Genomic DNA, 14,245 nt, shown 5'->3' with positions numbered 1-14,245 from the left:
CTGCAAAGGGCTGGGCTGGGGGTGCTTCTAATACCAAGGTTAAAAGTTGGTTGATAGGCATCAGAATCAGATAGTCAGTTAGAACTGATAAGTTCTGACAAGGAACTTCTGATGTCTCTTCTTTTGAGCCATGCCTATTTTTTTGTAAATGTATAGTATTCATTTGTGTGTGTGTGTGTGTGTGTGTGTGCGTGTGCCCAAGTGCTCTCATTCTTTCTGTTTACATTGTTGGAGTCCTTGTATATATCGTTTTCTTGGCTCTGCTCATTTCATCATTCTTCAGTTTATGTGGAGTTTTTCATGCTTCTCTGTATCCATCACATTTGTCATGAGGGAAAAGAAGTTCCAATTTAATGTTTTTTTGGATTGTGGCATAGGACTGTCTGGTTCCCTTGACAACAGTATTTCTAGACTGGAGTGTCAAAAAATGAGGTTAGAAGAGAGAGAAGTAAGATGGTTCATTCTGCTGGACGAGACCTGTGAATTCCATTGCAAGTGTAGGTACTTCTGGAGAGGAAACTTCTTCCACCAGTGAATGCAAATTAGTACCCGCTTTGCAACCTAGATTGTCTGAGGTACTGAAACAGACATTCAGTGACTTGCCCAGGGTCACATGACCAGTAAGGGTCAGAATTTGGGCTAGAACACAGGTCTTCCTGGCTCCAATGCGTCTCTAATTGATTTGGGGGGGGGTGTAGGCAATTAGGTTAAGTGACTTGCCCAGGGTCACACAACTCATAAGTCTAATTGATTTTTAGTCAAAGAAAAAATCTTGCCCTTCCCAGGATCTTCATCACCAGTATGGGGAAGAGGCTGGATAGATATAGTATTTTTCTATTCTCCTCTCAATCATTTTAAAGTAAAGGAATTAATAATAATAATAATAATAATAGCTAGCATTTATACAGTGCTTACTATGTCCCAAGCACAATGTTAAGCACTTTGCAAATATTATCTAATTTGTAGGTGTTATGTCTATTCTGTCCTTAATAACCACCACAGCACTAATACAGTGATTTTTCTGGCAGAATTAATTCAGGGAAAACCTGGATGATATGCTTATGGGTACTGAAGGAAAGTACAGCAGAAATAGCAAAGAAAACAGTCAGAAGACTCGAGTCCAAAAGCAAGCTACTTTAACTGTCAGGCCTCATGTTCCTCATCTGTAAAATGAGGGAATTTGATTGAGAGGACCTATATAATTCCTTGCAGTTCTAAATCTAAGCATCTAGGAGCCTAATAAGGGCAAAACTGTTCTTTCATGCTCCCTGCCCACAATGCAAATTGCACAATCATGTAAAAGAATCTGGATTCCCAAGTGTTGGGTGGAATAAGTAAATGGGGAAGCTACACAGCCAGGGACAAAAGAAAACTTTTATTGTAGTAAGGCACTGTTACTGAGATCACCCATCAGTCATGGGAAAAGCCCTTTGGTACATAAAGCTTCGTTTTCATGGTATTTGTATAACGAAAGTTTGTCTATTTCTTAGAAACTATTTCTCCTCCTGTAAGCTAAGTGGCGCAGTATGCACAGAGTACCAGACTGGGATTCAGGAAGACTCATCTTCTTGAGTTCAAATCTGGCCTCAGACACTTAGTAGCTGTGTGACCCTGGACAAGTCACTTAACCCTGTTTGCCTCAGTTTCTCATCTGTAAAATGAGCTGGAGAAGGAAATGGCAAACCATTCCAGTATCTTTGCCAAGAAAGCCCAAAATTGGGGTCACAAAGAGTCAGACATAACTGAAAATGACTGAAATCCTGAATTAGACTTTGGTTCTACATTTGGCAAAAGTGCTAGCTACACAGCAGACACACACAGGTACACACTTATTGGCACGAAATGGTCAGGTAGCAGAAACTAACCAGCAGAAATAGGGATCGAAATGTTCTCTGTCCTTGGGCAATTGCATAGCTCTATAATCTCCTCAATTTGGATGTTTCCTCCAGTGATGCAGATTTTAGTCCATCACTGCCTGTCCATCTTAAGTGTTTAATTAATGCATATATACACACATGTATGTAAATATGTATATGTATGTATGTACACAACACACACACACACACACGTAAATTCACCACAGAGGATGTACCCAAAATGCTGGAGGCTTCCCTCAATTTCTTCTGACATTGCAAAGAAACCCGCAGTCTATCTACCTGTTGCCCTTCATTCTTGCCTAACCAGTCCATCTTTTTTAAAATATAAATGTCCTTGATGATATCCTTTTTCAATGAATAGGTATTTAATAAATAGATATCCTTTATAATTAGCTTATTATTAGCAGGTAAATATAAATTTTTAAATATTTTTTAATTACATGGAAAAATCATTTTTAACTTTTTTTTTAAATTTTGAGTTCCACATTCTCTCCCTGCATCCATCTTTGCCACCACAAAAAGAACTGTTATAAATATTTTTGTACATAGAGCCCCATTTTCTTTTTTTTTTTTATCTCTTTGGGATACAGACCTAGTACTGGTATTGCTGGAGTAAAGGGTACACACAATTTTGTAGCTCTTTGGGCATAGTCCCAAATTGCTCTCTAGAATGACTGGATCAGTTCACAACTCCACCAATAGTGCATTAGTGTCTCAAATTTTCCATATCTCCTCCAATATTTGTTGTTTTCCTTTTTTGTCATATTAGCCAATCTGATAGGTATGAGATGGTACCTCAGAGTCATTTTAATTTGCATTTTTCTAATCAATAGTGATTTAGAGCTTTGATTTCTTCTTCTGAAAACTGCCTGTTTATATCCTTTGACCATTTATCAATTGGGAAATGACTCATATGTTGTAAATTTGAGAATTTATTTGAGAAATAATGCTTTTATCACAGAAACTTGCTAATCTCCTTTATTCAAATTTGACTAGACTGAAGTGAAGAAATAAAATGAAACACACATCTAGTAATACTTGTAATGCTTATTAAATGTAGTAGTGTACTGTGCTAAGCATTTTGCAAATATTATCTCATCTGATTACTTACAACAACCCTGGGAAATAGGTGATATTATCATCCCCATTTTATAGTTGAAGAAACTGAGGCAAACAGATGTTAAATAATTTGTCCAGGCAGTATATGGTAGTAAGTGACTAAGGTTAGACCTGAACACGTCTTTCAGGCTCCAGGCCCAGCACTGTATCCATCATGGCACCTAGGGAAGTAAAAGAGAAGTTGGGACCACATTGTCAAGGACTTTAAAAGACCAACAGAGGAGTACATAGTTGATCCTAGAGGCAAAGGAGCCACTAAAGTTTATTAAGTAGAGGAGTGACAGGGTCTGATCTGCACTTAAGAAAAATAACTTTGCCAACAATAAGGCAGGGAGACCAGTTTGGAGGCCACTGCAGGTCACTGCAATACAGGCAAGAGGTTTATGATGGTGCATGTAAAGATGGTGCCTGTATGACCAGAGAGAAGAGGGTAGGTACAAAAGATGTTCGGTAGTAGAAATGGAAAGATTTGGCAACTGATTGGTTACAGGGAATGAAGAAGATGAAAGAATCAAAGATGATGAACCTGAGAGAATGGAAGAATGGCGGTTTGATGGAAATGAGAAACTTTGGCAGAGGAATGAGATAGGAGGAAAGATATTTAACCCTGTTTTGGACATGTTGACATTGAGCTATCTACAAGACATACAGGTGACATGTCCAAAATGCATGTCAATTGAATACCCTATTTTTGTTTGTTTTTATTCTTCTAGCTTTGTATTAATTTTGGTTTTTGCTCTAAAAAGTGAGTTGTCTCATTGTGCAATGGTAACTGATTCAGGAATGACTCTCACATCAGTAATGAATCATTTCTTGTCTGTTAAAATACAACCAATTTTATTTTCCTGATGTTATTTGGTATTTGCCATGTGACTCTTTTCTCAAAGTATTCATCATATAATGACAAGAGGTTTCTGAGTAGTTTATAAGTCTTTACCCTCTCTCATTTTTCATTCATAGTTATAAGTATGTATAAATAGATATCCATATCTATTAAAAAGGTAGTTAGTGTATATGCTGTGTTAGGGACATAATATTTCTGTGTGCATATATGTATGTGTGTGTTTGTGTGTATAGTTTCATATGTGTGTATATATACATATATATTGGGAGGGTATTTTAAGTATGTATTAAATTAACCAAGGAGCCAAGATGGCAGAGTGAAAGCAGTGACTTGCTTGAGCTCTCCCCCAAATCCCTCCAAATACCTATAAAAAACAGCTCTAAACAAATTCTAAAGCAGCAGAACCCACAAAAAGACAGAGTGAAAGATATTTCCAGGCCAAGACAATCTGGATGGTTGATCAGAAAGGTATATTGTGCATGTCTGGGAGAGGAGCAAAGTTTGGCATGGGAGTACAGGCCGCAGTGAACCTGGAGCAGGCCTCAGAGGACTGAATTGTGGGCAGCTGTGGCGGTTTCCAGACTTCTCAAGCCACAAACGCCAAAGAAGGTCAGTGGGAAAAGTCTGTTTCTGCGGTGAGAGAGAAGCTAGGTTTCAGCTCCAGTTCCTAAGGATGGCCCTGGGGCAGTGGCTGCCTCCTGAGCTTCCACCCCACAGACTGAGGGGGAATCAAGTGGCTGATCAGAGGGGGATTGCAGGGATCTCTTTGCTGGTGCAGGATTCTCTCGCTTTGCCTGTGCTTGGATCTGGGTCACAGTTCTGAGGGGTGGTCCTAGGGTGAGGAGGAGCACTGGCATGGTGGAGCTTATAGTGGAGAGGAACTCCTCCTCACAGTTCCAAGACAGAAAAGAGTGCTTGTGGTCACTCAGAGACCAGAGCACAGGCCAGGGAAGGAGTAATCACCTTGCCCCTTATCATACCACCTTGGAAGAACTGAAAATTTACAGGTTCCAGAAGTATCTATGAAAACAGCTGTACAACCCCCCGAAGCTTGGAAGCAGACTCTTACCTTAATAAAGAGTTTATAATTCAGGTAATTGCCTGAGATCATGAGCAAACCTCGCAAGAATGGTCAGACCATAAATTCTTTTTTTGGTAACAAAGAAGATCAAAACATACAACCAGAAGAAGACAACCAAGTCAAAGCTCCTATATCCAAAGCCTCCAAGAAAAATATGAATCAGTCCCAGGCCTTGGAAGAGCTCAAAAGGGATTTTGAGAAACAAGTAAGGGAAGTAGAGGAAAAACTGCGAAGAGTAATGAGAGTGATGCAAGAACATCATGAAAAACAAGTCAACAGCTTGCTAAAGGAGACCCAAAAAATACTGAAGAAAATAACACCTTAAAAAATAGCCTAACCCAAATGGCAAAAGAGGTCCAAAAAGCCAATGAGGAGAAGAATGCCCTAAAAAGAAAAATTGGCCAAATGGAAAAGGAAGTCCAAAAGATTACTGAAGAAAATACTTCCTTAAAAATTAGAATAGAGCAATTGGAAGATAGTGACTTTATGAGAAATCAAGACACTGTAAAACAAATCCAAAAGAATGAAAAATTAGAAAACAATGTGAAATATCTCATTGGAAAAAATGACTGACCTGGAAAATAGATCCAGGAGAGAGAATTTAAAAATTATTGGACTATCTGAAAGCCATGATCAAAAAAAGAGCCTAGACATCATCTTTCAAGAAATTATCAAGGAAAACTGCCCTGATATTTTAGAACCAGAGGGCAAAATAGAAATTGAAAGAATCCACCAATCTCCTCCTGAAAGAGATCCCCAAAGGAAAACTCCTAGGAATATTGTAGCCAAATTCCAGAGTTCCCAGGTCAAGGAGAAAATATTACAAGCTGCCAGAAGGAAACAATTCAAGTACTGTGGAAACACAATCAGGATAACACAAGATTTAGCAGCTTCTACATTAAAGGACTGCAGGGCATGGAATATAATATTCCAGAGGGCAAAGGAGATAGGATTACAACCAAGAATCACCTACCCAGCAAAACTGAGTATAATCCTTCAGGGGAAAAAATGGTCATTCAGTGAAATAGAGGACTTTCAAGCATTCTTGATGAAAAGACCAGAGCTGAATAGAAAATTTGACTTTCAAATACAGGACTCAAGTGGAACATGAAGAGGTAAACAGGAAAGAGAAATCATAAGAGACTTATTAAGATTGAACTGTTTACATTCCTGCATGGAAAGATGATATTTATAACTCATGAGACCTTTGTCAGTATTAGGGTAGTTGGAGGAAAAAAAATTATATGTATGTATATCTAGATATAGATAGATAGATAGATAGATAGATAGATAGATAGATAGATAGATAGATAGATAGATGAGGGCACAGGGTTAGTTGAAGATGAAGGGGTCATATCTGGAGAATAAATTTAAGGGGTTGGAGAGGATTATACTGGGAGAAGAAGAAAGAGAGAGGTAGAACGGGGAAAATTATCTCACAACAAAACAGAAAAGAAAAGGCTCTCACAGTAGAGGGGAAATAGGGAAAAGTAAAGGGAATGAGTGAATCTTATTCTCATAGGATTTGGCTTAAGGAGGGAATAACATACACATTCAGTTGGGTATGGAAATCTGTCTTACCCTACAGGAAAATAGGGGGAGAAGGGCAGAAGAGAGCAAGGGAATGATAGAGAGGAGGGCAGATTGGGAAAGGGGGTAATCCAAAGCAAATGCTTCTGAGGAGGGACAGGGTCAAAAGAAAGAATAGAATAAATGGGAGGGCAGGATAGGATTAAGGGAAATAGAGTTAGTTTTTGGAAGTGTTTTGCATAACTGCACATGTATAACCTATATTGAGTTGCTTGCCTTTTCAATGAGGGTGGGTGGGGAGGGAGGAAGGGAGAAAATTTGGAACCCAAAGTTTTAAAAACACATGTTTAAAACAAATGGTTTCACATGCAGCTGGGAAATAAGAGATGCAGGAAATGAGGTACAGAAATCTATCCTGCCCTACAGGAAAATAGAAGGGGAAGGGGATAAGGAAGTGAAAGGGAGACAGAAGGGATGGCAGACAAGGGGAAGGGATATTCAGAATGCATGCCATCTTGGGGTGGGGGGAGGGGTGAGATGGGGTGAAAATTTGGAACTCAAAATCTTATGGAAGTGAATGTTCAAAACTAAAAATAAATAAATTTTAAAAAAGAAAAAAGAAAATAAAAGAAAATTTAAAAATTTAATTAACCAAGGTAATAACAAAATTCTTCAGTTTGTGCCATCTTTTGAATGTTTTATTTTCTCCCGGGTATTTGTTTTATTGATGCTATTTTCTTTCTTTTCTTTGTTTCTTTCTTTCCTTCCTTTCTGTTTTTGTTTCTTTTATTTCTTTCTTTGCATAGGTAAAACTACTAAATTGTTTTCATTAGTATTTCTCTTATCAAGAGTGTTTTCTGAACATGTTTTCATACAGTTGGTGATAACTTGCATTCATATTTATGAAAAATATCTGCTATATTCTTTGATCACTTATTGTCACATATATTTATATCATTTACCTATATATTTAGATATCAGACCCCTTTATCAGTGATATTTGCTACAAAGTTTTTTCACAATTAATTTCTCTCCCAATTCTATCTATATTGATTTTGTTTGTACAAAATTTCTGATTTTATGCCATTGAAATCATCTACTTTATCTTCTATTATCACTTCAAAACTTATTTAGTTAAAATTCCAACTCTTACCACAGTTGTAAAAGCTCCTTCCATTCTCATTTAATTTTTTATCATGTAACCTTTCATAGGAAGAGTCTCCATGCCTCTCTCTATATGACCATTTATATTTAGTTCATCGATCCATTTGGAGTATATTACCATATATCAATTGAGATATTGATCTAACCCTAATTTCTGCCAGATTCTCCTCTAGTTTTCTAGTAGTTTCTATTGTATAGAGAGTCCTTACCCCAATAATTGGTGACCTTGAATTTATTCAACTCCAAGGAACAACATGACCCTCCCAGGATAAGCTTAACCATGCTACTTAACTCAAGCCTTGACTGACACTGCCTCTCTTAGCCTCCTCTCCCCTCTGATTAGAGGTCTGGAAGATCCCTATGCCTTCCTTTATAAAGAGCAGAAACTGGACTCTCAGATCACTCCACTCTGTATGTACTACTCTGCCTGGCTTCAACTCCACAGAACAAGATGAACCCATGCCAGTTTCCTCCTGGTGCCTTTTCTGCTTCCTTTTATGTGGTGTCTTCCCCTTTAGAGTGTAAGCTCTTTGAGGACAAGCATTGTCTTATTTTTTTTTAATTCATTGTATCCCCAGTACACAGCACAGTGCCTTGTACATAGTAGGCATTTAATAAATATTGATAGGATTGGATTAGTAGGTGCTTAATAAGTACTTCTTGATGACTTGAATTAAGGTTTATTACATGTTTTCCCTCACAACTGCCTGATGAGATAGGTAATGCAAGTGTTATTATCCGTATTTTATAGGCAAAGCAAAACATTAAGAGATTTACACAGGGTCGATTTTTCCTGTTGTGGTTTGGAGATTTCACTAATATAAGAGGACACTGATGTGGAAACTCTCTCGGCAACCGCAGATATATACCTGCTCTGCTCATCAACCTAAAGTGGCATTGACTGGGGCAGTAAGGAGTTATGGGACTTTTCCTGAATTATACAAGCAGTGTATGTCAGAGGCAGGGATCCAATTTAGGTTTTCTGAGATTCTAAATCCTGGCCTCTTCCCACCCTGTCACACTACTTCTCTAACAGAAATTACAGTAACCAAAGTTGCCTGATGCTAAATACAGTATGTGGGTACTGGACATCAGCTTGTAATCTACTGAAATAGAATGCCATTCTTACTAAACTTCCAGTACTTAAATAATCCAGTGATTTTCTTTTTGGTTAAAATTAGGGTAAATATGTATTCTCTCTCTCTCTCTCTCTCTCTCTCTCTCTCTCTCTCTCTCTCTCTCTCTCTCTCTCTATATATATATATATATATATATATATATATATATATATATATATATATATAATTTATTTATTTATTTATTTATTTATCTGTCTGTGTATACACTTAGATATATACACACACATGTATATGTATACATGTATACATGTATGTATCATATATATATATGAGCATACATATAGGCATATATAAAATACACATTACACATCCTTAACTTTTTCTTCCTTTTTTCTTTTTGACCTAAGCCTGTGATTTCACTGGTAAAGGAAAGCTGAGATGTGAGAAATCCATCCAGGAGTGCAGACTGGCACTAGTCTCTGATACAGTTTTAGAGAGTAGACTCAGGGCATGGAGTGGTCAGGTGACTTACCCATTGTCTCACAGCTAAGGTACCAGAAATAGAATTGGAACCTAGGTCTCCCTGATTCCAAGGACAGTCCTATATTCATTCTACAATTCTGCCTCTTCCCTCATAAAAGTATTTTTAAAATTATAAGTTTGAGGGTAAACACATTTTCATTACTATAATGATTTTCTCATACCTTCTAATATAATATCATTTCATTACATTTCATGTTGTGTTTCCAATTTTTGCATGCCCAGTTATCTTCAATCATAGTAATTTATGGACAAAGTTGTTGAGTATACCTGTACTTTACATTGGGTACAATAATCTGTCATTCAAACTTCCTTGGAACAAAAATACTTGACTAGATTTTTTTTTTCACCTTTAGTCAACATGCCAGAAATAATTCACTATGTGATCTGCTACTCTGAAGTAACTGAACCATTCCACAGATAATGAATGTTTTGACTCATGACTTCTGAAATCTTATTGTTAAAGGACTTTTTGTGAGTTTTGCTCATTTAAAAAAAATCAGCAAATGCCTCCACTAGACACTGAGCTTCCATTTATTCTTCAGAAAAAGGGAAGAGCATATGTTTTAAACACATTGAATTAGCATTAGCTGAATGGCTCTGGTGTGGTAGTCAACAAAAAAATGTTTAACAATGTTTGAAGATTTTAGAGTACATAGTTGGGTTTCAATTTCACATAGTGAGTGATAGATATCATAGTTATAGGACACTAACGACCAATGTCTTTCTAGATTTGGCTTTTGATTTTCATCATTAATGATATAAATAAGCCACAGAACACATTAAATGAACTTCCCTGATACGATGCATAATGTATCTACTCTCTGAAATTCAAATGTTTATAAAGCTGATAGAAATATCTTTAAAAATTGTGATCTTTGTTTCAGGTAAGATTTACTCCAGCAGAATGTCAACTGAGAATTCCACAGATCTGGTTCAGTATGTTCCCAAGTAAGTCTATATTTCCAGTAATTATAACTGCTTACTCTATTGTTGAAATGCCTACTTGCAGACTCAAAGGTCTATACAAGAAACCTGAGGGTCATCTTAGTCTATTCCTTTGCCAACAGTGTAGATTAAACTATCCCAGTACTTTCATTCAGCTCTCCAGAGGAAGCAAATTTTGCAAGGAGAGCAAGTCTTGGTGAACTTTTTTGTTATTATAAATTAAATGAATAAAATTCCAGAAGATCAGATGTAGCAAACTATGAATTTCAAGATAAATGTGATAACCCTTTGTAATGAAAGTAGGGTGGGGGAAGAGGGAGAAGGTGAAATATAAGTAGTCAATAACATAAGAAAAATTTGCCTTCTGTTGTTCATGTTACTACTTTGGTCAGCTTTTAAAAAACTGGATCCCATTCAGAGTATGTCTGCAAAGAAATAATAACTAACAGACTTTAGTGAAAATGGTTAAAGGTGCGACCAAACCATAGATATAGGCTAAAAAGTGTTAATGACCCTGACTCATGTACTTACTTTAGATCCTCTTGAAGATAATTATGCCTGTTGAAATGAAGCTTTGAGAATATTTATTAGCATGGAGTATCAGATGAGAAATGGAAGGAGAAGGGTCCACACATCGTTTTTTGCTAAAGCATTCTGCAGTGCAACAAAACATTCTACCACTACATACATCTCCCAAAGTTCATACTCAAATTTCTTCTCTCTTACCCCATCACTGCCCTGAGGAGGGACACGCACACATGCACACACACACATGCACACACACACACACACACACACACACACACACACACGTGCAACATTATGTGTACTTAAAAAAGACTCTATATTCCTTGCTTCTCCTATTCAGTTCTCACTATATATGTGTTAATTTCATTTTTCTCAATAAACTGTTCAGATCCATGATTTCTTTATTGATAATTGATTTATTAATAATTTTTATTGGTCATGTCCTGATAATGGAGTGGTGAAGTCTCCTATTATTATTACATTTTTGTCTCTTTCTTCTTGGGTTACTGCTAAGCATTATTTTACAAACTTAACTAGCTGTTCAATTGTTTTACATATAAAATAAAAGTGTTATATATTTGTTATACAGTTTTTTTTCTTTCACCATTATATAATGCCCTTGTCTGTTTCTTTTAAGGTTTTCTAGTACGAGTTCTATTTTATCACGTACTAGTATTGCCATTCCTGCCTTTTTTGAACTTGACATATTTTAAACTGACCTCCTAATTTAAATCTAGGCACCTTTTTCATTAATTTTTTTTTCCTATAAGCAATAGATTGATAGGGCTTAATTCTGGATCCATTCTGTAACTCTAATTCTTTTAATGGGAGAATTCAAACATGTAAAACAATATTAGAGTGACATACAACTCTTCAAAAACTGTGAAGGAAAAAGTCAAATCTGGACAAAAATATATAAAAACATATCACATCTATGTAAGAGAACATTTCTTTATGGATAGAAACTATTTTATTCACCATCATATATACCTATAAGGCTATATATTGCACCTTGGACATTTTTAGGAACTATATAAGCATTTACTATATTTACTTGAAACCTGTTGTAAGGAAGAAGAAAAAAAAATTTTTTTTAATTTTTTTAGGCAATTGGGGTTAAGTGACTTGCCCAGGGTCACACAGCTAGTAAGTGCCAAGTATTTGGTCTGAGGCCATATTTGAACTTAGGTCCTCCTGACTTCAGGGCCGGTCTTTATCCATTACACCACCTAGCTGCCCCAGAAAATTAATTCTAATAGAAACCAAGTGTATTTGGTTAAAATCTAATGATTGTCTATAGACTAAGAAATTAAAAAGGAATAAAAATCATTGGCAGATAGTCAATTGGTTGTATTTCTTTGTGTAGCTAAAAAAAAAAGTTTAGGGAAACATGCCATTTCCTAGAAAGTTCTCAGTACTAATATAAAGAGAAAGGTTCACTGTGATAATCACAATGCCTTTCCAGCTTTTTCTCCCTCTGTATTTCCCTATAAATCCCTCCATTTGACCAAATTAGTCTACTCATCATTTCCTAGACCTGCCATGTACTTTCCTGGCTCTATAGCTTGCTCACTCTATTTTCCCTATCAGCCCACTGTGTAATCTGAGAATCATCAGTATAGAAATGATCACTGAATCTATGGGAACTGATGAGATCATCAAATGAAATAGTAGGGAAGGAAATGAGAATTGGGCCCAGGACAGAACCCTAGGTTCAACCACAATTAGCAGGCATGACCTAATTAAAGATCCATCAAAGGAAACTTAGAAAGAGTAGTCAGGTAAATAGGAGAATCAGGATAGAGAGGATAAAGAGAATAAAAATCAAGGAAAAGAGGATGATGAACAGTGTAAAAGGGGTCACAAGGAAGAGGATTGAGAAAAGAACATGAGATTTGGCTATTAAGAGATTCCTGGTAACTTTCAAGAGAGCAGTTTCAGTTGAATGATAAGGTAGGAAATCAGATTACAGAATGTTAAGAATGGAGTGAGAGGAAAGAAAACAGAGACACCCATTGTAGACAGCCTTCTCAAGGAGTTTAGCCACCAAAGGAAGGAGAGATGTAAGATGATAGCTAGTGGGGATGGATGGATCAAGGGAGGGTTTTTTGAGAATGAGGGAGACATGGACATGTCTGTAAGTAGTAGGGAAGCAGTCAGTAAACAGGAAGAAATTGAAGATAAGTGATAGAGTGGGCATAAAAGAGAGGTCAATCTGCTGAAGATGAAATGGAACTGGATTGAAGATGGAGGCAGAAGAATTTTCCTAGGCAAGGAGAGATGAGGGGAAGGAGGTGACAGTGGCACAAGTTAACTGAGTGATGTGAGATGAGAAGGAGAGCAAATGAGAGAGCTCTCAGGGAATGGTCTGACATTTTTCAGTGAAATATAAGGCAAGGTTCTCAGCTGAGATATTGGGAGGGAGTTGAGGAGAGATGAAAAGCTACTGTGATGAGTCAATTAAGGAGATATAAAAGAATTGCCTTGAACAATGAAGATCCAGCTGAGATTATGTAATAAAAATTTGTAGTGGATCCAGTCAGCACTCCAAGCCAATCACTCTACACACTACTGTGTGCTTCCTCTAGAAAATAATCAGTTATATTCAAAATAATTTTGGGGGAAGGGGATACAGAATGTTTGTGTAATATTAGGAATCAATTCTGGGTGCAAGGGCCTGCACATCCTTCTTCCCCTTCAGGGGCCCTTCTGCTCTATATCTACCTGAGTTCAGTTCTGGGGGATCTTAGCCTCTAATAAGAGGGACAGGAATTAGACTCCCTTATCTCATACTCTTTGACTCATTACACCCCCACCCCAATGCTTCGGTTGACAAATTCTTCAAAGCTTGATTTCTTGGTTTATGCCTAGGTCTCCCCTGTATGAATCAGGCATGGAGCTACTATTTATTTCCTACATACACAAAAAAAGTTAAAATACAAAAAAAAAACCCTCTTACAAGTGCCCATTGACAGGACAACTTAAAATAGGATTCTATAACTTACAACTATTATTATAATCTCTTCCAGGAAGCTAACAATTAAATTTGACCAAATTGTAAAGCAATTTGTGAGACCAGTGAATACGAATGGACACATCCTCTGTACTATGCAAACTACTCCCAGTCATCTTGCTCAATGAAGCAACTCCTAGTTTCTTTTTTTTATTTTTATTTTTTATTTTATTTTATTTTTTGTTTTTTTTATTTTTTTAAATAAAAATTTATTTATTTTTAGTTTTCAACATTCACTTCCACAAGTTTTTGAGTTCCAAATTTCTCACCCCTCCCCCCACCCCAAGATGGTATGCATTCTGAATAACCCTTCCCCTAGTCTGCCTTCTCTTCTATCTCTCCCCCCTCCCTTCTCTTATCTTCTTCCCCTTCTATTTTCCTGTAGAGCAGGATAGACTTCTGTACCCGATTTCCCGTATTTCTTATTTCCCAGTTGCATATGAAAACATTTTTTTAAAAACATGTGTTTTTGAGTTCCAAATTTTCTCCCTTCCTCCCTCCCCATCCACCCTCATTCAAAAG

General features: G+C 36.8%; 1 protein-coding gene across 4 annotated transcripts in view; it reads left to right on the top strand.

Annotated features, from left to right (window-relative positions):
* FAM81B (family with sequence similarity 81 member B) overlaps positions 1-14,245 on the top strand; it is an 88,302-nt gene that overhangs the window by 967 nt on the left and 73,090 nt on the right. For all 4 annotated transcript variants that reach the window (XM_021007239.2, XM_021007198.2, XM_078151933.1 and 1 more), the window contains one exon: positions 10,122-10,185. In XM_021007239.2, coding sequence (XP_020862898.1) covers positions 10,176-10,185 — 10 coding nt within the window. In that variant the 5' untranslated portion in view covers positions 10,122-10,175. The remainder of the gene's footprint in view (positions 1-10,121; positions 10,186-14,245) is intronic.

This window comes from Phascolarctos cinereus, unplaced genomic scaffold (assembly GCF_003287225.1).
Source record: "Phascolarctos cinereus isolate Bilbo 61053 unplaced genomic scaffold, phaCin_HiC Scaffold_4;HRSCAF=312, whole genome shotgun sequence".
NCBI classification, from domain to species: domain Eukaryota; kingdom Metazoa; phylum Chordata; class Mammalia; order Diprotodontia; family Phascolarctidae; genus Phascolarctos; species Phascolarctos cinereus.
Note: the sequence above shows the minus strand (reverse complement) of the source record. Positions and strands in the feature narration are given on the sequence as shown.